This window comes from Perognathus longimembris, chromosome 28 (assembly GCF_023159225.1).
Source record: "Perognathus longimembris pacificus isolate PPM17 chromosome 28, ASM2315922v1, whole genome shotgun sequence".
In the NCBI taxonomy this organism is placed as follows: Eukaryota; Metazoa; Chordata; class Mammalia; order Rodentia; family Heteromyidae; genus Perognathus; species Perognathus longimembris.
Window position 1 is genome coordinate 12,293,443 of NC_063188.1, and position 27,857 is coordinate 12,321,299.

Genomic DNA, 27,857 nt, shown 5'->3' on the forward strand with positions numbered 1-27,857 from the left:
CTGTGATTTTATAAAGGAATAATTGAAGTCTTTTTCTTAAATCAGGAAACCATTTTACTCAGAAACACAGCCAGTCATATTAATTAATGAGTGTGGTAAAGAAATACAAAGAAAGTAAACTGATTTTAAAGGAAAGGTGTTTTGTTGTGTTTTTCTTTCTTTTTTTTTTTTTTTTCTCTTTGTTTTTTGCCAGTCCCGGGCTTGAGACTCAGGCTCTGAGCACTGTCCCTGGCTTCTTTTTGCTCAAGGCTAGCACTCTACCACTTGAGCCACAGCACGACTTCTGGCCGTTTTCTGTATATGTGGTGTTGGGGAATGGAACCCAGGGCTTCATGTATAGGAGGCGAGCACTCTTGCCACTAGGACATATTCCCAGCCCAATCCTTACCTTTTCTTTTTTTTTTTTTGGCCAGTCCTGGGCCTTGAACTCAGGGCCTGAGCACTGTCCCTGGCTTCTTTTTGCTCAAGGCTAGCACTCTGCCACTTGAGCCACAGCGCCACTTCTGGCCGTTTTCTGTATATGTGGTACTGGGGAATCAAACCCAGGGCCTCATGTATACAAGGCAAGCACTCTTGCCACTAGGCCATATCCCCAGCCCCAATCCTTACCTTTTCTATAATGCCTGAAAAGTGATCAAATAACTTACATCAGGAAAATGTGTTGCGCTCTGAACAGAAAGAGGTGATGGCTTCTAAACATACCTCAGAACTCCGCAGAAAGAGCTTGATTTTACTACTGAAAAAAGAAGGGAGGCTAGGAAAGCGGCTTAGTGGTAGAGTGCTTGCCTAGCATGCATGAAGCCCTGGGTTCCATTCCTTGCTACGACATACACAGAAAAAAGCCGGAAGTGGCGCTGTGGCTCAAGAGGTAGAGCACTAGCAAAAAGAAGCCAGGGACAGTGCTCAAGCCCTGAGACTCAAGCCCCAGGATTAGCAAAAAAGAAAAAAGGAGGATATTATTGAAATAAATGACTTATGCCTTAATTGGGTTTCTTCTGTAGGAAGAAGTAATGACTTCTGCTTATTTTAACTGCCAATTGCCAGTTGTATTTTTATCTTCTAATATGAAGTTAGAAGTTTGTTCTAAAGGTACTCTTGGACTCAAAGAGCAGGGAGTTCTACCCATTCAAAGACTGGCTGCATTCAGTCCTGCCTCATACATATGGGACTGAATGAAGAACAATGTAATTAGGCTTAAGGATCATTAAATTTAGAAATTCTTATAATAGGATGTATTGTTGCCTCAATAAACTCAAAAGACTTTAGGACCAATCAAACCTACTTTGTAAACAGGTGTCTGTGTGCTTCATGATTTTAGTTTCTATTTATATTACCTCACAAAGTTGTTTTATAGTTGTAACTTTCACTTAGTGTTTACATGAAGAGTATTTGGTATCTACCAAATTATGAGACACGCACACGCACACACACACACAGATTGTAAAGTGCCAAAGCTGGCAAAGCTTTGTTTATGCAATTAAGACAAAAAATAGTGATTTTACTATATTGCTAAAGAGCTTTTAACATTGAAATGTGTAAGGATTCTTTACACAGCAATGGTAATACCCCAAACCAACTAGATGTATATTATCTTCTTTTGACAGATGCTGGATTTTCCAAATTACACATTTAATGTAAAAATGAAATGACCTCATTCTCATGGTTTTAGGGCTAAATTTTGTTTTTCAACCATTATGTACAGATTATTTTTTTCATTTAGAAAACAAATTCTCTAGTTAGTTATATGACTCTGGAGTGCCTTTGAAGGAAACACTATTTTTACCTTTGCAGATACATTACTTGTAAAAACCAATCTATTAAGAAATCCCAGACATACAAAAATTCTCAGAACATAAATGGGCTTCAAGCAGAGTGATTCAAGAGGGTAAAGATTATATTTACAAGGGCAGGGAATATGGCCTAGTGGCAAGAGTGCTTGCCTCGTATGCATGAAGCTCTGGGTTCGATTCCTCAACACCACATATATAGAAAAGGCCAGAAGGGGCGCTGTGGCTCTAGTGGCAGAGTGCTAGCCTTGAGCAAAAAGAAGCCAGGGACAGTGCTCAGGCCGAGTTCAAGGCCCAGGACTGGCAAAAAAAAAAAAAAAAAAAAAAGATTATACTTACAAGACACTATGAGCACTAATGTAGTTTATTTTAATATTAAAGTTTAGGTTGTTAATGCAACATCATTAGTGCATTCACCAATACTGAATTCAGAGAGCACACTGGAGAACTCACCATTGGAACTGCACCACTTGTTTCAGTGCTAGGAACTGTGATTCTAAAACAAAAGCAAAAAGCTGGAGTATACATGGGCATAGTTCTTACTCTTCAGGGGACCTCTACGTACAGTTTCAAGTGGGATATAAATTGTGTAGTGTGTGTACGTACATCTTTGTGAGGAGAAGTTTCCTAACTTCTATCAAGTTCTAAAACAGCTCAGAGGGGCTAAAAACAGTACCTGATAGAACTCATTTCTTTTTTTGTATTTTTCAATGATTAATGCTGTAGGTCACAGGAAAAAATTTGCACATATAGGAGTCAACTTTAGTGGAAAGAGGGTAGAAAATAGACAGCCCCCAAGGACCAGATACACAGGGAGAATTCTAGTATTATATCAACTGTAAGTTTAGGATCATGTTCCGGTTTCAAATGGGGAAAGAGGAACAAGAGTGGGAACATAAACTGGAGACAAAGTCCTCAGGGATTTTGAATAAAGCAATACCAGGAACTTAAAATGCAACTTAATTCAAGCCCAACTTTCAGGTACTGCAGATTATCAACTTATTTTTATTTTTGAATATCACAAACTTCAATCAGAATACTTTTAAAAATATTCTTCTGCATGCATTTAACAAATCTGACAAAAGAGCAAGTATCCAGTTTACTTGCCTTTTACCTATGAAGATTTAAATGAAGAGCCAGTTAAGATATATTTAAAATCTATAGGAACACATATAGGTAGCAATGAAAAATTTCCAACGCAATAATGCATTCTGCACCCTACCACTATGCACATGTTCATTTAACACTACTAGTAATGACCCTGAAGCACAGGCAAATGGAGATGGAGGGCTCTCCCTAAAACCAAGTGTAAGGGATTAAATATCTTCATCGTCATCCTCGTCATTGTCGTCCTCATCATCACTACTGAGAACAAAGCTGCTGCCTGCGGACAGAGGCCCATCTTCCTTCACATTCGCTACAGTCCCTCTTTCATCCGAATCCTCGAACAGCTTTTCATTGGAGCCTTCCTCCTCATCAAATGACTTCTCGTTGGAATTGTTATCCTCAAACAACTTCTCGTCATCATCTTCATCTTCCTTTAGATCTGCATCTTCTTCTTTGTCATCGGAGTCTTCAAACAACTTTTCATCTGCTTTATCGTCCTCCTCTTTCTCATCAGAGTCGTCACCCTCTTTTTCCTCTGCATCTTCTTCCTCCTCTTTCTCATCGGACTCATCATCAAAAACCTTGTCATACATCCCTTCCTCTTCCTCCTTTTCTTCTGAGTCATCATCCAGTTCTCTCTCAGAACCATCATCCAACATCCTCTCAGAACCTTCATCAAATTCGGACTTGTCAGTGTCATTTTCTTCTAACTCTTTGTCAAGGCTGTCCGGAAACTCTTTGTCTGAGCCATCCTCATCAGAATCTTTATCAAGACCATTTTCTTCGATTTCTTTTTCAGAGCCTTCTTCAGACTGCTTTTCTGAGCAGTCTTCTTCAGATTCTCTCTCTGAGTCTTCGTCTTCTGACTCTTTGTTGGGGCTGTCCTGTTCTTCAGATTCCTGGTCAGGGTCATTGTTTTCAGAAGCTTGGGGAAGGCCGTTCTCTTCGTAATCATTTTTTACTATCTTCTTAGACTCTCTTTCAGAGCCATTCTCTTTTACTTCCTTTTTAGAACAGCCCTCCTCAAGCCCTTTTTCTGGACAGCCTGTTTCATACTCTTTCTTGGGGCAGCTTCCTTCGGGCTCTTTGGTAGGGCAAGCTTCTTGCATCTCTTTCTCAAGCCCATCTTCTGGAACATCCTTCCCTGAGTCAGCTTCTTCAAATTCTTCTCCATCTTCTATCTTTTCAAACTTCTTCTCATCCATAGGTTCTTCGACTGCTGTTCCGGTCGGAGCCTCTTGGGCGGTCACGTCAGATGTGCCCGGGCGCTCTGAGAAATGCCGTACTCTAGAAGGCCCTGCCTTTTCTGGAGCACAGACAGAATTTGAACGCTGAAGACCTCTGTTTGCCTCTGGAGCATTGAGGAATTCTTCCCAGCCTTTCAGCCTTTCCTCTCTTTCTCTTGAGGTCTCCTCTACCTGTGGATAAGTACAAACTGCCATTAAAATGAGTTCTAAGTAAAAACAAGTATCAACTTCTTTGAGCATTTCTAATATTGATTAAAGTGCTCTGATTTTATAAGGCAACTCATCTTAGGAAATCCAAGTTATTCCCTTTTCTTCAGTCTTCACTTGTCAAAATTTACACCTTAACTGACTGATCTTAAAGAAGATCATTTAAGTAATTACAAACAGCAGAGTATTGATGAACAAAGAAAGGAAGAAAAAGACTTCGGTTTACTGTGTTCTTTTCCTATCACTATTGTGAGCAAGCCTCAAAATTGCAGGCTTACAAAAAAAATAAAAGGCTACAGCCAGGCATCAGTGGCTCATACCTGCAATCCTAGCCACTCAGACAGCTGAGGAATGAGTAGTTTGTAGTTCAAAGCCAGCCCAGGCAGGAAAGTCTGTGAGACTCTTATCTCCAATAAACTTCCCCAAAGCTGGAAGTAGAGCAATAGCTCAAGTGGTATGGTGCTAGCCTTACAAGAAAAAAAATCAGGGCCAATGCCTAGGCCCTGAGCTCAAGCCCCAGGATTATTAGCATGCATACAGAGAGACTGAAACTTTTTTCTCTATCCTCAGAATGCAAATTCTTATTTAAAGGGAATATTGTTATACAAAGTCATTAAACCAAAGCCCCCAACGTCAATGCAAACAACTGCTACACCAGTCCTTTTAATGAAACAATTCTGTGTGCCTGAAGGATGAAGATTTACCTGGTAATCAGTAGTGCCATCCCACACTTGGGCAGTGATCTGACGGCCACCAAACCACCTTCCATCAAGGGTTTGAATACAAAGATCAGCTTCCTCAGGATCCCTAAAAGACACAGAAGCTACGCCATCCGGGTGCCTCTAAGAAAGAATAAGGAATGACAGGTAAGATTTAAACAAAAACATTTGATAAAGTACTTAACAACTAGTATTCTCTCTGATAGCTAAAAGACTTCACGAACGCTTCCCTTTGGTATTAACCAGTGACATGCAGTGAGCTGCTGCTTTACATTCATCATAACTAGCAAGAACCAAACACAAGGTCCTTTCTGTTGATACTGCTACCTAGTGACAGGCAAGACAATGTGACTGCTAAAACGGTGAGATCTGAAGTTAGTCCCACTGGGATTAAATTCTGTCAGTTAATAGCTGAACAAACCTTGGACAAGGTACTCTGTCCCCAGGTTTCAGCTGTAAAGTGGGTAGAAGCGTACCTACCTACATGGAAGGGTTGTGAACTAACAAAATGAGGTAACATGTAATGTAGCTTGTAGCACATCAGCAATCAATGGTGACTTTTAATTTTCATGTGTCAATTTTGGAAGTAAATGGAGGACAAAACAGGGGAAATATGCCAGAGAATATTTTTCCTGATTGTTCCAAACACAGAGGGGGAAGATAGGAAACAGTAAAGTCTCATGTATTTTTCTTTCCTTTTTGCCAGTCCTGGGCCTTGAACTCAGGGCCTGAGCACTGTCCCTGGCTTCTTTTTGCTCAAGGCTAGCACTCTGCCACTTGAGCCACAGCGCCACTTCTGGCCATTTTCTATATATGTGGTGCTGGGGAATTGAACCTAGGGCTTCATGTATACAAGGCAAGTACTCTTGCCACTAAGCTATATTCTCAGCCCCTCTCATGTATTTTTCTTATACATTCTTTCACATTATCACATACTCTTTATATAAAAACATTAATCTAAAGTCCAGGGCCATTCTGATGTCTAATCATCATTTATTAAGCTATTAAAAATGACGGTTTTCAGATTCATTTGCACAGGATAGGAACTTACATCAAAGAGAAGGAGCTTCTTAATTTGTCCAAACTTCGAACATTCAACTCGAAGATCTTCTCTGATCTCATTTAGCACCAGTGGATCATCCTGTAAAAACAAACAGGCTTAAGATGGATTTGGCTCTGTCTGTGAGTTTGCTTCAAGATGTTTACATTCTACAAAGCTAAAAACAAAAGAAATAAAAATTAAGTGAATTTAGACTACTCTAGTCACTGTGACTAGTACAGGTCTGCTTGCTTTGAAGACAGAGGAAACGGACAATCATGGCAGAGAGCAAGTGCCCACAGTGGCAAAGGATGGTATGTGGGAACTGGAAATCCCAAATTAACAGCAGCCGTAAGGGAAGTCCTAGGGTACAAATCCCTCAATCACACCTTGCATAATTATACCAATGAGAGCCCTCACACAGATTCCTAGTTACAGTAATGTAATAAGGAGTTGGCCCTTTCACTGACTAAATTGTCAAAGTTTGTCTTTCTGTACTTCTATTTTAATTCACAAGATAATCTCCTGCCACACTACCATAGAGCCACACACTAGAAAGAAAACAGTCTGCATTAAGCATTAAAACTACCATGCATTTATGCTGGTGCTTTCTTATGACTGTGAGTATAATAAGAAATTCAAAGCCTAGTACTGGTGGTTCATAGCTGTAATCCTGGCCACCCAGAAAGCTGAGATCTCAGGATCAGGGTTCAAAGCCAGCCCAGGAAGGAAAGTGCATGAGACTCTTTTATCTCCAATTAACCACCAAAAAGCTACAAGTGGACATGTATTGTAACAGCATTGAGTAGAAAAGTCAAGCAACAGCATGAAGCCCTAAGTTCAAGCCTCAGTACCAGCACATACACACACAAATATTCTCCTTCTCAGATACAAAAGGTTCACATAGATAATATATGCTTAGTGTCTTTTCTTGGTGCCAGTCCTGGGGCTTGATCTCAAGAGCCTCAGTACTGTCCCTGAGCTTTTGTCCACTGGCTCAAAGCTAGCAGTCTACCACTTGAGCCGCAGCTCCACTCTGGCGCTTTGGGGGATAGTTTATTGGAGATAAAAGTCTCACAGACTTTCCCGATTGGGCTGGCTTTGAACCGCTATCCTCAGCTCTTGGTCTCATGAGTACATAGGATTGCAATGTGAGTCACTGGCACCCAGCTATGCTTAGTATTCTTAATGCCGTTTTTCTTTTAAATTGAAATTTTTTTTCTCCAAGTTTCAGAATCTGAAAAGGACTCAGAAAAATCTCTATTACCAAGTTGAATATTCACTACAAACAAATATAAATGAAGATATTCTGTGAATTTCTATTGAGGTCAATTTATACAGTCTAGGAAACATTTAAATGTATCTTTCTTACGTGTTTTTGTTTTTCTTACCAATGAAAGACGAACTACAATGACCCACCAAAAAAGTGACTTCTCTCCCCTAAAGTTCTCTCCAAAAGCAAAGATAAACAACAGGTAGGCTGTTACTGAATTCAGACTTAGGACATAAAATATAAAATCCTAACCATCCACACAAATTTAAAACTATATCTAGCAGACTACATTATTTTCCCACCTAGAAAACCAATTTTGAAGAAGCCATTGTTTTACACAGAACTGTCAACCCTGTGAAGAACGGAGATGGAGCATAAAGGATTTTTTGGTAACTAGAGGCATAAAGGCCTTTTGGTAATTAGGTGAAAGCTTTTCGTGATGTTGCCTGGTTAGGTCTGATGAGATTGTGTGTTTTCAGAAAGCTGCTACCTTGTTTGGCTGACCTTTGTATTCTCCACAGAATACAGCACAGAATTTTATACATAACAATCCAATAAAACCCTTTTCAGAGTTTGATAAACTGTTCTTTTCTTGAGGGGTTAGTACTGCGGTTTGAACTCATGAGCTTTGAGCTTGCTAGGCAGGCTCTCTATATAAGCCATTTTTAACATCTCCAAGAAAAACTCAGGGTTATATCAAAAACAAAACAATACTGGTAAGCACAGCAAATTTTGAATTCCTGTGTGATTCTCTGCAACGTGGGGGGGGGGGCATCAACTTCCTTTCCATGTGAGCCTCTCAGTGCCCTTTCTACATCCCATCAATTCTTAGCCCAAGTCTTCTCAGACCTCTGTTTTCACTTGTAGCAGCTTGAAAAGCTAAGATATCATAATTGCCTGATGCTTAAAGATAACACTCCCTCCTTTAGGAAGAATCTAACCTAGCAAGCTGCACACAGAAATTTTCTGAAGATGAGACCTTGGATGCAATAGACCACAGTCTAAAATCAGCCTCATGCGCTGAATACTCCTGCAGTCAACTCTGCAAATTCTCTTCCCAGAAGAGATAAACCTGGTTCTCATGCCTTTCCATTCTAAACTTAAAATGGCTAAGTTGAGAACAGGAAATATGGCTACTGCAAATTGAGGTATGCTCCAAGTGTGACATACACATCAGATTTGTTTTTGTTTTTATTTTTATTGTGAAGATGGTGTACAGAGGGGTAAAGCAGTGAGTATATTTCTTGTCAAACTTGTTACCTCCTCCCTCATTGCTCCTCCCACCTTCCTTCCTCCCCCACCTTTCCCTCTCCCCCAAGCCCGAGTGGTACAGTTGGTTTACAGCATATTGTCTTGCAAGTTGCACATCAGATTTTGAAGATTTAGCACCAAAGAGAAAAATCCAATATAATCCTATTGCTCATTAATGTTTTTGATATTCATTACATGTTTAAGTTATAATATTTTAGATATACTGGTTTAAACAAAATACCTCAATGTTAATTTTAGTAGTTTTATATTTTTATTGAGGCTACAGAAAAACAATGGAGTATGCATGTGATTCAAATTGTATTTCTATTGGTCAACTGTGACATGCACAAGGAGAAATTTACCTTTGAATCTGAGTTCTGATTCTTCATTTCTTGGAATCTAAATTTACCAAGAAATGTATTTTTCAAATAAGAGTTGAATTGAATACATTAAGAACATCAGCCTTTAATCTGATATCAGAATACTTTCAGGAATGCAGCTTCTAATATTAGTCAACTGTTTGGAATAAAAACATGCTCCATCTGCACAAGAATCTGATACCTTCGGGTAAGCTGACAATTCAGTTTTTGTTTTTCTACAAAGGCTTGAGCTGATCTAAAACATTGAATTCCTAAGTGGTCTTTGAGTCAAATCAAGGAGTCTCCAAAATTGTGTCAACAATTACATAATAAGCTGGGCACAGGGGCTCACACCTATAATCTCAAGCACTCAGGCCGCTGAGGCAGTAGGATCCTAAGTTCAAGGGCAGCCTGGACTATATAATGAGACCTCCGCCTCAAAACAACAACAAAAAAGTAGTTACACCACTATTGACCAATAATTTCTATAATAATGCAATTTTATATTCACACTATCTAAAAGAATACTAATCTACATGTGTCTAGTACAGGTGAGGAATTGAAACATATTTATGTCTAACTAATTTAAAGTTAAATAACCACCTGTGGCTATCGCCTATCACATTGGACAGCACAGGTCTTTACTGATAGTTTGAGGCCCAGGTAGACAAAGACAGTCAATGAAAATCAAGCATTGTCATTCCTCTTACTGACAGGCCATCATCTAACTAGTTGGACCACTTGAGGCCAGGCAGGTATGCAAACAAGCGCAGCATGCACCAACATGAATTTCTTTTCTTGTCAACTCTGAAGCCCACCACTGCCAAGACACTGCCCTACCCCCATGGGAGTTAAACTAATTGAAGAGAAAACAAAGATGCTAAAGATGAAAACAATGTATCCATGGAGCCAATAAGGACTCTGGCTTGGAAGTTAACAGGAATCCCACCTAATCATTTTCAGTTATTCTTCATATAAATAATATGGGCTAGGATTGGAGATACAGTTGCTACAGCTGTATCATGCTTAGTATTCACAAGATCCTAGGTTAGTGTATATATGTATATCTATGTGTATATCTGTGTGTCTGAAAAAATTTATAATGATCATTGTAGAATAAATGTAGCTTTTGGGAACAAATAATATTCGTTGAGCTAGGAAAAGCTAGATGTGCCCTCTGTGACAGATTGAAATGAGGAATCTCAATTAGCCAGGCAGGAGAAAGGAGTAGAAAAAATGTATATACAGAAAAAGAGCATGTATGTGTGACAGAGACTCTGACTTACAGAAAGTTTAGACTTTGAATCAAGCCTGTAATTACATTCATATTTGAATGTTAGGAATATGAAATATGTCCGTCAAGAACCCCAAGCCAAAGAAATTAATGGCACCTAATAAATAAACGATAGATAAAATGTGATGAATTGCCGGAAGTTCTGGGGTTGTACTATATAAGATCTCATGATCTTAGCTACTTGGGAAGAATAGGACTGTGGTTTAAGGCCAGCTTATACAGAAAAGGTCACGACGCCTCTCTCTCAATCCACAGCTGAGCACAGCAGCATGTGCCTATCATCCTAGCCAGGCCAGCCTAGGCAGTGAGTCCATGAGAGTCTGTTCCCATGACATGAAGCTGGACATAGTGGTTTGCACCTAGGACCCCTGTGACAACAAGAAATCTAAAAGCAGGCAGAAAACCCCATCCTAAAAATATCTAGTGCAAAACAGGGCTGGAAGCACGGTTCAGTGGATACAGCCTGCCTAGCAAGCTCAAGGCCTTGAGTTTAAACTTAAGATCCTCCCAATCTGTCTTCCTAATAGCTGAGATTACAGGCATGAGACACCTAACCTATCCCTGAACCTCTATTTTCATCTCTTCCTACCAGTGTGGATTGATAATATCATTAGTGGAAAAACAATTCCTTTTCTCTGATACATATGAGAAGAAATGTTCACAATGGAAAGTTCCAGTTTTACAAATGTTCCAATCCCAACCAATGTCCATTCTTGTCCTTTTGTACTTGGTTTGTAAACCGAGTCAAAATGGGAGGATCATTTTGGTCCCCTTTAAGAGAGTCCCTACATGGGGTCTAGTATCAACATTCTCCTAACAGCCACTGAAGAGTTTTGTTAACAATGAAGTTCTGAAAAACACTGCCCACTGTTTAATATCATAAGCAGAATCTCATTAAACTAAGGGCTTTTTTTAAAGGGTCAAACTTTAGTAGGAAAACAAAATTTTCATTTGCAACTATGAAACTGATACACTCCATCAAAACTAGTCAGTATTTGTTGAATTGCTCTCAATATTCATTCATTCCCATCAGTCTTAGTGTTGTGGTATTTCTTAAGTATTTCTCATATCACGTTGCTGTTGTATGAGGCTATAGTATGAGTATTAAATAGATGTACTTGGGATAAAATTAAAAGAACATTGGGGCTGGGCACTGGTGGTTCACACCTGTAATATGAGCTACTCAAGGAGGCTGGGATCTGAGGATCACACTTTGAAGCCAGCCTGAGCGGCAAAGTCTCCAATTAACCAGCAAAGTAAGCTTTGAGCACCCTTGAAAGAGGGCATATTGGTATTTCTAAGTGTTAAAAGACTATTTCCTACCTCAAAATCTGAAGGGTGGAACATATTTCTGATGATGACAACTCGCTCATGACGCATCCGGGATGGTCCTGCTCTCCTCTCAGGTCTCCAATCCAGCTGCCTAATTCAGGAAAAGAACAGAAATTGAACTTTGGTTCCAATTAGTTGGAGAGAAAAATGTTAATACAATCTCAATTATTCAAGAGATAATTATTGTATTCTGAAAAATAATGTGCATTTTAGTCACAGTTCCAGTCTGAAATAAAAATACTGGCAGGGGTAAAAACAAACTCAGGTTGGGCACCGGTGACTCATGCTTTTAATTTTAGCTACTCAGGAGACTGAGATCTGAGAATCACATTTCAAAACCAGCCGGAGCGGGCAAGTCCTGGAGACTTGTATCCACAATTAACAACAAAATAAAAAACCAGAGTTGTAGAGTACCAGTGTTGAGTGAAAAAGATAAGGTACAGCATCTGGGCCTGGAGTTCAAGCCCCAGTACTAGCACAAAAAAATTGGCTCTTGATATAGCTGATTTCAATCTACACTTCAATTGATCTAAAGGTTCTAATATACAAGCCTAAACTATCTTAATTTAATGTTCAATATTTTCCATAAAAGTTCTAATATAAAAGCCTAAAGTATCTTAGTTAAGTTTTCAATATTTTCCAAACACATAGCTTCTCTTAGCTTAATTTGTTACATTACCCTACCATGGCCAATCAGTCTGCTGATTGACTATCAAAGATCCCTGATGACCTAATGAAGGAAAAAAATCTGTAGACATTTTTGATGGAATAAAACCAGGTGGCAATTACAAAAAAAAATATACGTTAAGGTATTTACACAAGGCAAAAATACCCACTTTTGTTGCAGGGACAGCTTCTTCTTATAATCTCTGCATTTCTTCCTCTTCTTGGAGGCATCATATTCCCCTTTCAGCTGAAACTTCGCCATCTCCACATGCAACTTGTAGCCTCTAATTTCATCTTCATCCAAAAGCTTCATTGCAAGTTCCACAGATTCTCTCTTTATGAAAGTAAAACAAAATATATTCAGTCAATAGTAAAATATTGTCAGTTAATTCTATATTGAATCAAACCGAAGACATTTTTTAGATGACTGATAATGAGGTAACTTTCAGATAAAGAATTGTAGAACACAAATCAGGAAACTAACTCGTTGTGTGAACTTGGGCAAGTTACTCCAAGTTATCTGAGCCCCAATTTCGTTATTGGTAAAATTAAATAGCAATGCTTTAATCACACAGAGCTCATGACAAAATGAAATGGAGTAATATATGGAAAAGTTAGGGACTAACAGCACACAGGAGATCTTCAATAAATTATGTTAATAGATAAGTTTGCCTTTCAGAGTCTCAGTAACGAGGCAAGATTTCTGAGGTGCAGTCCACTTTTAAACTCCTATAATATTCCTACTTACTGAATGACTCAAAGAATTAGCCAGCCTTGACTTTTTACCTTCATCATGTAATATGTTGGTTTACACTGATAACTAGAATATAACTATTTGATGGCTTATCTACTAGATACATTATGGATTCTGGGTCCTGCACAAATAAGGTAGTATCAGCCCCAAACATGGCCACGATTTGAGGCTCTGAAGAAACACAAAAAGACAACTGAGCTGTGTGCTGGTGGGTCATGCCTTTAATTGTAACTACTCAGGAGACTAAGATCTGAGGATCCAGTTTTGTAGCCAGCCTGGGCAGGAAAAGTCCCTGAAATTCTTATCTTCAATTAATCCCCTAAAAAGCTAGAAGTAGAGTTGCGGCTCAAGTGGTAGAATGCTAGCCTTGAGTGGAGAAAAAAAAAAAAAACTCTCAGGAAAAGCACTCAGGTGCAGATATCATGCCCCACAACAAGCACAAGAAAAAAAAAAAGAACTGAACTCAGCTGTTCACATCAAGCATGGATCTTGTCACAATTAACTATATTTTTCCGGAATTCAATTAGGTTTGCAAACATGTACTTTTATGAGCCCTAAATTGAACAAATGGCATTTCATGAAACTCAAGAGAAACCAATTAAATTTCCTAAGAATCACTTCAGAAACTTTTAGGAACTTGAAGAACTTGTAAAACTCTCAAATCTTCCATTAAGTACTCCAAGAGTGCCTTTCTAAAATACTCATGATTATGCCCCATAGCCATTATGTGTAACAACCAGGTCAAAAATGTCACAGCCAGGTTAAATCCTATCAATCATTCCAAAACCTGTCAGGTGAATCCTACCTGCTCCTGTGCCTTCTAGCATACTGTGCACTCACAACACACCTTGGTATCTGCACTGCTATTTATGTATTTTTTTTGCTTTGTAATTATTTTCATATTCTATGAAAAATGTACATGTCACTAACCAGGTCCATTTCTTCTATACTTGGCAACAAACCCATCTAAGCTGCCAAGTGTTCCAGAAATGATGGCTACCTTTGGCAATGAGCTTTCCCTGAGCAATTAATAGCCCCAAGACTGCACAAAGCTATGCAAATTTCTTAATAGCACTCCTTCTCTTCCATTTAAATCAGTAAGCATATGCTATTGTCCTCTGCATGGTGTAATTCAGAGACTGCAAAATTTCTTTTGTAAACAGGCAGTAAATATTGCAAGTTTTGAGGGGCCCAACCTTTATGCTGCAAGTAGTTAACTCTCAGAAGCACCTTAGTAACTTTGTATTTGGTAAAAAAAAAAGAAAAGAAAAGAAAAGAAACATGGTAACAAACATAGGATATACACAGGAACCACTTGAAATTTCAGGGCTTTTTTAATAGCTAGTTTTCCTTTTGGCAGTCCTGGGGCCCAAGCACCGTCCCTGGCTTCTTTTTGCTCAAGGCTAGCACTCTACCTCTTGAGTCACAGCACCACTTCCAGCCTTTTCTGTTTATGTGGTACTGAGGAATCGAACCCAGGGCTTCATGCTAGAGAAGCACTCTACCACTAAGCCACTTTCCCAGCCCTGTAGCTAGTTTTGAATAACTTGGTTTAAGATCCCATCTAGAAAAGATTAGAGTCTTGATTCTTGGATTCAAAATGGAAACTTATTTATCATATAACAAACCTTCAAATAACAGCAAAGCCCATCTCCTTTAAGATTTCCTTGATTATCTTTGTAAAGTTTAACCTTAAATTCTTCTGTCTGAGGATCTCTCATAATAATGCCAAACTTGGACATAATCTGTATAAATTCGTCCACTGTAATGTCTGGAGGTAAACCTGTAATTTCAGAAAAAAAAGTAACATATTAATAAAGTTGAGAGTTACTCATTATGCAACCAACTAGATAGCTACAACTTAGGTGAGTACAAAGCTGATTTCCTAAGTGAATGCCAAACTCATATCTACAGAACTGAAGAATGTTCACTTTTTTATGTATTCAGTAAAAGCATGCTTTCTTCTGGCCTCCCTCACCCTGAAGGGACACATAAGTTTCCTAAAGAATGTAATAAGGGGGCTGGGGATATGGCCTAGTGGCAAGAGCGCTGGCCTCGTATAATTGAAGCCCTGGGTTCGATTCCCCAGCACCACATATACAGAAAATGGCCAGAAGTGGCGCTGTGACTCAAGTGGCAGAGTGCTAGCCTTGAGCAAAAAGAAGCCAGGGACAGTGCTCAGGCCCTGAGTTCAAACCCCAGGACTGGCAAAAACAAAAAAACAAAAAAAACAAAGAATGTAATAAGGATGGTATGCAGAGGTGCATACAGCTCAATTTTCCTAGTTTTGTAATAAGCAAAATTCTTACTAATGTAAACAGGTGAATGAAAAAAAATAGCACAACGAATAAATGGACTTCAGAAAAACTGAAAACTAAAATTCACTTTGTGAAATGCCAAATATTCATTCCTAGGCCTAAATTTATTTGAAAAGGTATACATACCAGACACATACACATTTGTGTTTCTGTCCTCTTCAACATGAAACCATCCTGAAAATCAAAGTGAGATAAATACTTATAAGGAAAGATAAGAGTCACATGCTGAAACATGCTGACAATAAGGTAGTGTTGTAAAACTTTTAGGAACTTTGTTACCCTTAAAAAGACTAAGATAAACTAACTCAAAGCAACTCAGTTGCTGGTTAGCTTTAAAATATTTGAATCACATAATTAGTTTTAGAGCCCCATCTAAAATAAAGTCTATCTTGATTCATTATGACTGGCATTACTTTGATAAAAAGTTCATCTTCCTATAATTCCTCCCAGTATGACTACATGTTCAAATACACTTTTAATTTTATACTCACGTTTGTAAGCTAGAACCATTTACCTGAGTCAGCTTTTCTTTTTTCTCCCTTCTTTTTGGGATCAGTGGGCTCAGGGGTTTTTGTTTGTGGAGCTTCTTCTACAGGCTTACTATTGGAGTCCTGAACATTTGTAGAAGAACTAGATGCAGCATCATTAGAGAAGCCATAATTAGCCTGATATGTAGCAATGAAATCTTCAGTGATCTAAACAAGAAAATCAGTACACACAGAAATTAAGTTATATCTGCCCATAAAAATACAAAATGTGTTATAGTAAAGTATAGTCAGTGAAGATATTGCAATCACTACAGGTAATAATTATACTTTAATTGCAAGAATACTTTCTATAGAAAACTATAGTATGATAAAAAAAACAAAGGTAACTAAGATCACCAACAGAAACCTGTGAGATAAGTTAAAGCATTTTCAATGATTTTTGGCAAGTTAGTTTTAGTTGTTTCATACATAAATTACTACTTTTCTAAAGTTTATCTGACTCAGGCCACACATACATAAAACAACTGAAGAATGAAACAGTGAACACCAATAGCCAACTAATAATCTCATTACAAAACCTTCCTTTTTACTGTATACATTCCCAAATACATTTGTCCAGTGAGTACTTAAATGCAGCATGCAGAGAGCATACAACACAGAACTTTGATTTGGTATAAACAGAATGGAGTAAACAACTGGTATACAAAATGCTCATTTTAAATCAATCCAATTAAATTATATCATTTTGTGTTAGAACTAATTAATGGTCACTCCAATTTGTATTTGCCTTCCAAGCTTTGGGGTGGGGGTACTATTTACAATAGCATAAATGCAGTTATCTTCTTGTATTGGTCAATAATAAGCACAAAGAGAAATCCAGAAAATTTAGCAAAAGGTAGAGGTTTCAATAATGTAAAGAAGGTAGAGGTGAAAATTCATCCATCAAACTATTGTTAAAAGTACTTAGAAGGGGGAAAGAAACCAAATCTTCAGTCAAACTGGCCTATAAGTACACAGTGAAATAGTAAATCTTCCCATTTGGACAGATTGGTATATGCACAAATTCAAAAGGGAAAAGGAAAGTTGAACTAAAGAATCTTTAAGGTAACAATTTCAGTCACACAATAGGGGCGTGGTTGTGTATTATTAGTTTGGAAGTCACTTAGTGTGGTCTTTGACATTGTTGCTCTGCAGAGCAACAGAGTAACAGTACTTTTACTACAAAGTTTACAGCATCAAGTTTTTAACACTAGTTGTTTACTTCCAAGCTGAAATTAAAAACTTAACAATTTCCAAGTATTCCAAAGAAATGTACACACGTTTTCTATCTTTCGATGCATCTCCAATCATATTGCTGCGGTGATATAGTTACCATATAGACGCAAGGAACAAAATTTAGCACAACAATAAAGGGACGAAGGAAGTTCAATCAATAAAGATATATGAATGGCTAGACTGAAAAAGGCAACAAGCTGTAGCTTTAGCATTTGGACATAGCACTTAAGCTAAACATTTGAATAAGTAAAGGTAGCTCTCTGAAATGAACATTTATTAAACCTGGTGTTTTTCCTCTTTGCAATAAAAGGCAGTCATCAATGTAATAAGCAAGTATGACCTTCACAAACAAAATTAATAAGGCAGAAACAAGATATTTATGAAATCCTGCTAACGATTTGTGTTCCTTTACACATCAGTACTGCAATAGATAACAAAAAGACGCATCGCCTCCCACGAGGGGCTAAGCCCAAGAACCTCAGGCACGGGAATGTAAAAGGAGTGCCTGGCCAGGCTGGCCAGGGGGCCCGCTGCGCAGTGGCGCTCAGTGCGATCTTACCTTTGGGAACCAAGCCTTCTTGTCCAGGTCCCACTCATATGGGGTATCAGTTGGCTGTTGTCCCAAAGGATCCGTTTCTCCATTGGGATCATTCAGGGTGTCTCCGTCCTTGGTGTCTCCGTACAATTCTTGCATTCGTAATTGCTCATCAAACTCATCGTTTTTATCCAAGTTGTTGGCGCTCATGTTTCCTACCTAACCCAGGAGAGGAGTTCACAGAAGCAAATGGGCCAAAATGACGCTGGAGAGGAGCAGAGAAAGGGAGGTCGGCCGTGCTAGCAAGCTTGACTCCTGCCCCGCCGCCCCCCGGCCCGCCTCCCAGCAGCGCCCCAGCAATCCCCGGGAAGTCGGGACCGCACTGCAATCGCACCGCCCTCGGCTCCGCCCAGTTGCCCACCCAGCGCACGCGCGTCGGCGCATGCGCGCGCGCCATTGCCTAGGACTTGGCCGCGCAGTCGCCCACCTGGTTGGCTTCGCGGGCCTCGGTATCGACACTGTCCGGGGGCTCACCCAGAGCGCGTGCGCGTGATCGCCGTCGCTGCAACTTGTACAAAGCAAACGTGGCACAAGCTTAGCTCCTGCGGCAACGTCAGGGATTTGAATGTGAAGCCCAGGCTGACGCAGTCGCTACTTTCGGCGCGTAGCGACGTCTTGGTGGCGTCGACACGCCCATTGTGGCGTCAAAAGGCGCCGACGGAGACAGTGTTCGAGGGTGGGCACCAGGGGGCGCACTGAGGCCGCCAGTCCACACTCACCCGAGTCCGCCCGGAGGCGGGGCCAGGCCAGCAGGGACCCACACCACCTAGAGACCTGGTGCTCGGCGGGATTCCAGGCGGGTCGTAGCTTTAGCTGTAGCTGGGCTGAGAGCGTGGGAACGTTCCCGTGCAGCTGGCGTTGGGCGGGTGGTGCGGTGGCCGCCATCTTGACGAAGTGGGTGGTGCGGACTGGACAAGTTTCTCCAGCTCGGCGAAAGCGATGCGCCTCCTTCGCCCCAACGCCCCTCCCCGGTACTGGAAGCACGTCCGGTGCTTAAGTGTAAAATATAGCCCCAGGATAGGGTTCAACTCTTATTCCTGTTTGTAGTGCAAACACTTGGCAGTCGCTGTAATGTCTAGTGGGGTGTGAATGAATGAGTGAACGATGTGTGGGAAGGCCAACTTTTCCTACTGCCACCCCCTTAAAAAAAAATCGTACCTTCCCCACACTGCAGTTCTCTTCTGGGAAGGAAAGAGGGGCGACTTGCCTACCCGAATGCTGCAGGACTGTGTGGAGGGGTTCACTGTAAACATCCCAGCACGTAAACACTAGCTTAACTCTCTCACGGAGTCCATTCTACCTTTCTGTGTGAGATAGCAAAGTAGACAACCGATGATGGAGAACGCCACGCGGGATTCGGACAGAACAGAGAACTTTACTCGGCTGCCCTGCTGCTCAATCCGAGGCGCGTGTGGCTGGCAAGAGAGCGAGTCACTCCGGGTCTAGGGCAGGGGTGGGGAGATGCTGCTAGGTGGATTGGGGTGGGACCTCAGAGGAGGGGGAGGTGACTGCCTCCAGGTGTGCCAGTTACCTAGGCAACTGGGTGGAGCTTTAACTAGGAGGGGGCATCTGCAAGGAGCCCTCCTTACACTTTCTTTTGGAAAGACAGCATCTGCTGAGCTACACAGAACAGCCGTGCCCCTGCAATTACACATATTGTTGCAATTAAAGAACTCTGTGTTTTAAAATTGGGAAGCTATTTATTGAATTCCTAAGTGCCAGACACTAGAACGTTCTGGCCACAGCAGTTACCAAGACAAGCACAGTCCAGGAAAGCTTAAGGATGGTTGGCATATGATACAAGTATATGATGGTAAAAAAAAAAACAAAAAACGACCCAACCTTTAGATCTTGGCATCTCCTTATGTTCAAAAGCTATTGAAGACCCACTGAGTTTTTCCTATGTGAACTGCATTTATTAATATTAATCGCTGCTTTATTAAAACTTTAAAAATTATAAAAAGTAAAAATGAATTTATATGAAAATATCAGTGTTGTAATTTCCAAGCTTCCCAGAAAAAAACAACTGTATGATACCAATGGCCTTTGCTTGTAAGCATAGTGATTGAGGGCAACTTGTACAACATGTTGGCTGTCCAGAAAGGTGTAGGGGAGCCCTCCTTTTTTGAGCCTCTAGAAACAGCAGGCTTAGACAAGGTAGTGGGCCTGGGGAAGGGCAAACCTAAGCCTAATAACAGGAGCCAAAAGCAGCTTGACCTAGAGCTGCTTGACCTTTGTAGAAGAAAGGAATAAGGAAGACCACTAAGTTTGCATGTTTTACTTTAGGGGAAGATCCAGAAACAGAGATTTAAGGTTAAATAAGTAAATACCAGTCACACCCAGAACCAAGAATTAAAGAGAATATTTTGCTTGCCTAAATGACTTATTGCTTTGAATGCTATGTTTAACAGAGTTTAAGGCATTGTAATTGCTGTTGGTAACCACTGACTGTCAATTCTTCTGTATGTCTGCCTTGCTTGCTTTGCTCAACTTGCCTGACCACCTGTGTGTGGTACATGTGATTTTTGCCTTTAAAAACTCAGTCCTGCCAAAGCTTAGGGCTGTACTTCGCTCAGCTCCCTGAATGGTGGAATGCAAACATAATGTGCTTAATAAAATCCTACCCCAATTAACTGAGTGTCTTGGAGTCTCCTTTGAATTGGGGATAAAACAATTTTCGTAGTGGGTTAAAGTCCCACCGCTGGCTGTGGGTTAGACTCCCACTGGCTGTTGTGGGTTACAGTCCCACCTTGGTGACTTGGATACAGCAGACTCATTGATGAATACAAATGCATTCACTTGCAAAAGCACACACCACCTATCTTTCTTAGGAACTCTTTCTGAACATTTAAATAGATATACAAAACTAGATTTTTTAATGGTCTTTTGAAGCCCACTCAATTTTGAAATGTTCTTGTCTGCACATCCTGTAATCTTAAGACTTAGTGATGTAAAAGGAACTCCTTCTAATACAAACATTGATAGAAGCATGACCTAAGGTGGTTTAAATTGCAGAAATACTTTAAAACTGTATCTAGGATGCAAGTGTTATACTTTAGCACTAACTTCAATGAAGATTTATGTTTTTTGGTATATCAAATTCAGCGACTGTTTTCATAATTCATAATATATTATGATCTATATCCTAGAACTTGAGCAACATATGCAATTGCAATTGCAACATATGCAAGATAGATTTATTTTCAGTTTGTCTACCTCTTCCTCTATCTAGGACTTTTCAAAACAAATGGATTCCCCCATAAGAACACGAACAAACAATGTGAAGGAAATTATCCATATTGAACTCTACTTGTAAAGTTAGACATGACAAGAATAATCTTTTAAGAGAGAACACTGTCCCAAAAAAATGAAGGCTAAAATTTTAATCCTAATTTTCCAGGTAGGCCTGGGTGGATGCTGATGCCCTATAAAACTGTTTAGGGAATTAATTTTATCAAGTTAATTCTAAAATATGCTTATGAGAGTACAGATATAATTTTAGTCAGAGTGAGAAAATAAAAAAAAGAGTTGAAGATTTGTGACTTAAAAATCACAAATCTTTAAAATAAAACGGGTTGTTACTTATATTCAGAAATATAGGATATGAAATGACACAATGCCATTAAAACTTTTATTTCATATTTATTTGCTCCACACTTTTACAATGCCACATTATAATATATTAACACAGTATCAGCACCCCCGCTTTAGGTAAACCAGATTTACAGAAATTTAAACTCTAGTGTTCCTACTACATTTTGAGCCACATCATTAGCAAAAGCTTACAACTACACAAGCCATTTAAATAAAGCTCAGATCTACCAAAAAATGCACACCCCAAAACTCAAGTTTTCAAAAAATACCAATTTAACTCTAGTGCCAAATATAAGCTTTAATTTGCTCTAAGAATACATTTTCAGAAACCACAAATCTAAATCTGATGAATCTATTGACAACATTTTTTAAAATCACAGTTATTAACAAGCTTATTTTGTTAGCATACAGAGGCAGAGAACAGGAAATCAGAGCCTTCCATCTGATTTCCAAGGATGTAGGCTAATTAAATCACACTCTTACAGAATTTAGGCACCCATCGAAGTGTATAGAAGTCAAGCAGGAAGAGGAACTGATGATGACTGCACACCAGGTGTTAGGAAATTCATGTGGCACTTCTACCAGTTTTTAGAAAGAGGGCACTGCTCACCCAAAAGAAATGAAGTTTCTTAAAGGAATATTTTCAGACACTGGCAGGTTTGCAGGCTTTTGGATGAAAATCATCCTTTGGGACCTCTAGTGACACTGCAAATGTGGCCACTTATTCTGCCCATGAATAAGGCGTGTTCTTTACAATAATTGTGAAAGATAAGTCTGCCTGGTTACTAATGAATGGCAGTTGTAAGTAGAACTATACGAGGCCATGGTGTCAACCCAATAAAGCAAGCACCCTGTCCCAGATCTTGACTCAGTACTTTATGCATACTGATCCCCAAACATTCTCATTTTGATTGCAGCGATTTGGTTATGATGGAATGGTAATTAATAGAAAAGCGCCATCATTCTGTGAAGTTATATTTTTCAAGAAAACTGCAGAAGCAGCATTTTATCTCTTTTAGATCCCCTTTTCATGTGCTAAGTTGAATCCATAGATTTACACCACATAGTAAACACAAACACAATTTTATAACAACCACGTGAATATATGAGAAATTAGGACCATCAGAGATACAATGAAAACAAATTGGATGTTTAAGTTTCATCTGTCCTATTCAACCTCCCTGATAATTCACTGGCATACAAAAATTTGCCTTTCTATACTTCGTAGGCATCATTTTATTGAGAAAGCCCAATGCCATTACTGTTTGTACTCTGAAGAAAATCAGTTTGTCTTTTACTTAGAGAGATTTTTTACTCTGAAGATTTTAATACAATTCACAAACAACAAAGATCAATACACCACATACAGATACCCAGTTGGGTTCACATGCTGGGAGGGAAAACATCATATTTTGTTCCTTCAAAACCTAGACTCTATCCTCTTCCTTCTTCACACTACAGCCAGTATATAAGGTCACATTAATTTCAGAAACCCGTGCGCTCCCAGTACCCGGAACCCTTCCCATCACAGCCAGGTTGTTCAGAGGGGTGTCAGCAAGAGGGGGCTCGGGCAGCTCTGCCTTACAGCAGAATAGCTGAGCTTTAAAATGCTGCTGAAAAGTTTTGCTCAGCCAGTAGAGAGCAAAGGGATTTACACAAGAATTGCTGAAAGCCAGCACCCGAGAGAAAATGGTCACAAGGAAATGAATGGCAGAGGGGTCTGTGGAGCTTTGGTAAGTGAACGAGTGGTAGAGATACAGGAGGTGATTTGGCAACCAGCAGAGAGCAAACAGAGCCACCAGGACCAGGACCGTTTTGGCAATCCTCTTCCGGGATTCAATCTAGAGAAGGAGGGAAAAAGACACGCACAACACACACACACACACACACACACACACACACACACACGAAAAAAGTCACTTAGCTGAGAGAAAGAAAAGCCATCTTCCATCCACATTTATATAACAATATACAATTATCAAACTGGCATATGTCTTCCTGAGCTAACAGGCTGGGACACACAGGAAGTCAGCCAGTGGCTACAGAACACAGCAAGTTAATTGGTATGTTAACCAATGGTATTGATCTCATGAACTAATTCAGAGACTTCTTCACCCCCAACCCCCCCAACCCGATTTTAAGATACTCTAGGATGCTGCCAGCCAGTTCAATTTAAGATGTGCTGTGGAATTCCCTGTGATTTGGCTTAATTAAAATTAGAAACCTAATGTAAAGCTGTTTTCACTGCCCCTGTAGAGGTTAAGTAGGTTAAAACAGTCTTCTGGGACTTATGAAAGATTTCCAGTAGGGGTCAAAAAGGTTTTAAACTATAGAAATTCTATAGTGGAATAAAAATCGGATGTGCCATCTTTCATAAGTGAAAATACTCCTACCTGTATCTCTTAAGAGAACTGATACAGGTTAAGTAAGCACGTAGCCTGGGGTCACAGATAGCTAGTTCACATGGGCATCATCTTCACGGCACCCGTGTGAAATTAACTGGCCCCACCATCAGGAAGTGAATGGAATCAAGTCCTCCCTCCCCTCCCATAAGTTAGAAACTGCTTTTTCCTTTAATCAAATGAAACCATGTTTTGACAACTCATCTTTTATTCTGTCTCCATTTAGGAGAGGAGACCGCACTTGACTCTTGCAACAGCTTTAGTCAAGAATGTGTGAGTCACTGTGTTCTCTCACTTATGGCAAGGTCTCCAGACCTGAGTTTTGCTCATGTATGTGTGTAAGTTATTTGCATTGAGTAATGTGATGAGTTGGACCAGTTTTACTATTCTGGGCATCTCTAGTATACTGTTGCACTTTGAAAAACAGAAGATGCTTTGCTTTATTGTCTCACCAAAGTGTTATCATTCTACGGGGTAAATGACTGACTACTCTCCTATGTCAGGTGCTCCTGCTTTATATTTTAAAAATAAGGACATTGAGGCTTAGAGACTCAGTAACTTGCTCAAGATTGGTCAGTTAGTGTGTGATAGCCAACTATTTCTGTGTGACTGATTTCCTGATAAACAAGGGTTCTTGTTCATAAGAAGAACAGTATGCACAGATAAATGCACACTTGCACATTCTGCAAAAGTGCAGAGTGCATTTTTAGAATTGCACTTCTAAATTCAAACTGTACTTCCATGACTGGCCATTAATACATACCTGCTTGCGGGCATGGCTTTGCTCCTCAGTAGGTATGTTCAAGGTGCTTTTGTAAAGTGTCCTAGCAATCAAAGAATAATAAACAGAGATAATCGAGAGTGGAATGATGTAGAATACTAAGAAACACAGTAAAGAATGTATTTCCTGCAGGAGCCTCTCAGAGACAGGGTAAGAGGTACACGATTCAAGTGTCATGTTTCTGTTGGGATCTTGAAAAGTGTGTACATTTGAAAAGATAGCCTCCGGTAGAGCAAATATCATAGACACAATCCAGATGCAGCCAGCTTTTGCACATGTCTTCAGGAGGGCATTGGGGGGCTGTCGCTCAAGTGGTCTCACAACTGCTTTATATCTAGAAACACAATCAGAAGCAGAAGTTAAAATCAATACCAACATTACAGAATCATACAGTTAGAAGTGACCATACCAGTTCTACCTCTTACCTACCCATGTATTCTTAGTCAATATTAACCAGAATAGGTTGTGGTTTCAAAGTCACATAATACACCTCAGGATTTTTCTATATGTTAATCAGCTTTTCCTTCATTTACTCCTATAAGATATTCCAGATGTGCAATTCTGTAATTTTTAGGTTCAGACCCTCTATTTCAGACAAATACTTTCACCATGATTTTATGTGTAATTGAGAGTAATTCACCACCTGTGTATTACCTTAAATGTTCTAAACTGCTTTTTTTTTCTATAAGTGTCTCACATTAAACTGAATTAATTCTCCTTCACGAGTGAGCAGTCCTCAGCCTGCCTAGAAAAGAATTCCAGGGATTTAAGGCAGTAAAGAGGAGAGGGTTAATTTTTTCCCCATTCATAAGTGCTACTTTGTTGCCCAAGCTGATCCATCAATCAGTGGGGAGATTTAGGGCAAGCCAAGGGTGAAATTGGAAGTCCTGTACCAGTACAAAGATGACTCTTATTCGGATAAATCCACTTTAAGACCTATAGCGTTTAATGCGAATCTGTCCTCCAATAGAATATATGATCAATCAGAGCAAAAAATTGGAAGAAGACACAAGGACAGCCTTTTCTTCTTGTCTGATTGCAGACCCCGAGGAAGTGAGTAAATCTGGTACTACGAGGCATTGATTACTTGCAGGCTTCTTGCAGGGTTTGTAAAGATCACCTTTTATATTAAAAAAAACATTGAGAGCTTTAATTTTTTTCATTCTTTCACAGTTATCGTTGTACAATAATTACACACAAACACACAGAACCCCTATATAGTGCTTAGACTGAAAACATCCTAAAGGATCCAAACACTCTGCCAATGAGAGGTTTTCACACATTCTATCCAGAGAACTCTAAAAGTCAATCAGGATTAATTTATTTCTCTGGAAACCACAGTGTCCCTGAATGCCTATAGAGAAAACAAATAGAATTAAGTGATGCCATTACAGTGTTACCACGGAGCTGAAAACCTTATTGTTGTTGGTTTTTTTCTGCTAACTTGGTGATGGCAAATAAATTAGTGGCAGACTCTCTCTTTACTAGCCTTCCAATATACGACAATGTATACATGGTTAATTTCACATCTATGCCAATGCTTTCATATTGACTACATTGTACCACTAGGCTGCACTAATGTATAAAGCATAGAGGTGTTTTCACCCTTTTACACCTGCAGCCATCTGCCTTATTTAATAAGCTGGAGGAAAATAAAAACATTTTTCAGTATTATTTCAAGCAAACAATTACACTTTGAAGAAAATAACCCCACTTTCCCCCAACAGCATATAGTTTCAAACACTCCCCAAATTCTGACATAGACATTTTTAACATTTTATACCAACTTTTATTAAAAATGCCACCGGCTTTTTCTATCTTACAGTCAATTTTCAGAGTGTGAGAAAAGCAGAAGAGTAGGCAGTAAAGGCTAACTACAAGCTTTCCTTTCCTTTTTTGCCTATAAATTTCCTATCCTGGCAAATATAACAAGATAAAAGCCACTCACCTGTCAGCACTGAGAATCGTTAATGTGAACACCGACACACCAACAGAAGTGAGCCGGATGAAAGAGAGCACCTTACAACCAATTTTTCCGAACAGCCATCCTTCGGAGAGGTAGTGGGTTGCATCTACCGGCACACAAGTCAGCAGAAGTAAAAGATCTCCGAATGCCAGGCTGGTGATGAAAATATTTGGAACTGTTTGCATGGATTTAGTCTTGAAAAAGACTTTGATGAGAATAGCATTTCCAAGGATGCCCACCGAAATGATCACAGCATAAGTGATATAGATGGCACATAGTGCTTCTATTCCTGGAGAGTTGTCTCCGGTCCGTCCTTTATTTGTGGTATCATTGGAAACGACAGAGCTTGATAATTCTGTGTCATTTGTAATTGGAATTAAAGTCTGATTAGGTGACTGAGACTGCCTTTGAGACATTTCTCCTGGAGACTGTGTCTTCAGAGCTTCTCCTGCTCGGTTTAAATGGAGTTGATTGTCACGTCTAGTGCTTACGTCTAGTGACGAGGTGGTGTCAGGAGAACACAGCACAGCAGAATGGGAAGAAAATCCAAGACATGTGGCTACTCCTTTCCTTCAGTTGTTTTGCGTCTTCTATCATCCTTGGCTAAACACTTACCAATCTGGCACTGGAGGGTGGGAGGTGGAGGGTGCGTGTGTATCTTACTGATGATCCTATGACATAACAGGAGGGCAGGGGACTGAGAAAAATGTTCTGCCGTTGCTTGTGCCTTCTTGGTGGGGCATCTTTTGCATAATTAGTTTATTAATTAAATTTAGTGTTTATTAGAATCACCCTGTGATACCTACCCAGCACGCTGTATATAAATCTCAATGATTTTCTCCTAAAAAGTCCCATTTGCCCTTCTGCAAGCACTAGATAGGCTAATGTACATTGCTTTATATGATGTATACATGTAGGTATCCCCCAAAGCACAAGCTTGAACCTACCCCTCAAGACTTAATATTGATGAGGTGCTGAAGTAACAAATCATTCATACTTTGACAGGGTTCATGTCACTTCCAAGAAGCAATGATTCAAGTGACCCAAGCTTAATACCTACCTCTGACACATGGTATAACCAACTCTGCATTTTCCTGTACTATATAAAAGGACCTTAAGAAATGAAAAGTCTGCCCAAACTACTATCCTTTTGTCTCTGAATGTCCTAATAAAAACAGTTTTCCATTTGATGTGTTACTACATTTTTTAAAAATAAAAGGTGGCCTGGGGGTCTTCTATCTAAAAATGGTTAAAATAAACCTGCCTTACTTTAAGACCAAATAATATAAGATAGCATGTTTTGAGGACACACAAAAGGACCTGTAAGAATGAAAACCATGATTTTCAGATGAAAAACTAACATAGATTACTCCAGAGATGAAGGGTATATATGTGATCTGTAT

The 27,857-nt window shown here is 39.6% G+C and overlaps 2 protein-coding genes across 2 annotated transcripts; both read right to left on the minus strand.

Moving 5' to 3' along the window:
• Positions 1-2,148: 2,148 nt before the first annotated feature.
• Htatsf1 (HIV-1 Tat specific factor 1) lies at positions 2,149-18,461 on the minus strand. The gene is made up of 10 exons (XM_048336280.1): positions 18,139-18,461; positions 17,676-17,916; positions 15,868-16,048; positions 15,480-15,527; positions 14,664-14,818; positions 12,452-12,615; positions 11,607-11,706; positions 6,119-6,208; positions 5,053-5,190; positions 2,149-4,312 (listed from the first exon to the last, which is right to left on the minus strand). Exons 2-10 carry the CDS (start codon positions 17,859-17,861, stop codon positions 3,104-3,106), a joined length of 2,271 nt encoding a protein of 756 aa, XP_048192237.1. The 5' UTR covers positions 17,862-17,916; positions 18,139-18,461; the 3' UTR covers positions 2,149-3,103.
• A 4,271-nt stretch (positions 18,462-22,732) lies between these two features.
• Brs3 (bombesin receptor subtype 3) lies at positions 22,733-27,014 on the minus strand. Its single transcript, XM_048336604.1, has 3 exons — positions 26,437-27,014; positions 24,471-24,822; positions 22,733-23,146 (listed from the first exon to the last, which is right to left on the minus strand). The coding sequence occupies exons 1-3, from the start codon at positions 26,868-26,870 to the stop codon at positions 22,733-22,735; spliced, it is 1,200 nt and encodes a 399-aa protein (XP_048192561.1). The 5' UTR covers positions 26,871-27,014.
• Positions 27,015-27,857: the final 843 nt, after the last annotated feature.

What these genes read in the sequence shown, in the direction of transcription:
- Htatsf1 (XM_048336280.1), bottom strand. Translation starts at nt 17,861, where the DNA reads ATGAGCGCCAACAACTTGGATAAAAACGATGAGTTTGATGAGCAATTA. An exon ending in AAAAAGAAAAGCTGACTCAG is followed by an intron (nt 15,528 to 15,867) that starts GTAAATGGTTCT and finishes TTTGATTTTCAG; the next exon opens with GATGGTTTCATGTTGAAGAG. An exon ending in CACAAATGTGTATGTGTCTG is followed by an intron (nt 14,819 to 15,479) that starts GTATGTATACCT and finishes CTGAAATTACAG; the next exon opens with GTTTACCTCCAGACATTACA.
- Brs3 (XM_048336604.1), bottom strand. Translation starts at nt 26,870, where the DNA reads ATGTCTCAAAGGCAGTCTCAGTCACCTAATCAGACTTTAATTCCAATT. An exon ending in ACGATTCTCAGTGCTGACAG is followed by an intron (nt 24,823 to 26,436) that starts GTGAGTGGCTTT and finishes TTGTGTTTCTAG; the next exon opens with ATATAAAGCAGTTGTGAGAC. An exon ending in AAAGCCATGCCCGCAAGCAG is followed by an intron (nt 23,147 to 24,470) that starts GTATGTATTAAT and finishes CTCCTTCTCTAG; the next exon opens with ATTGAATCCCGGAAGAGGAT.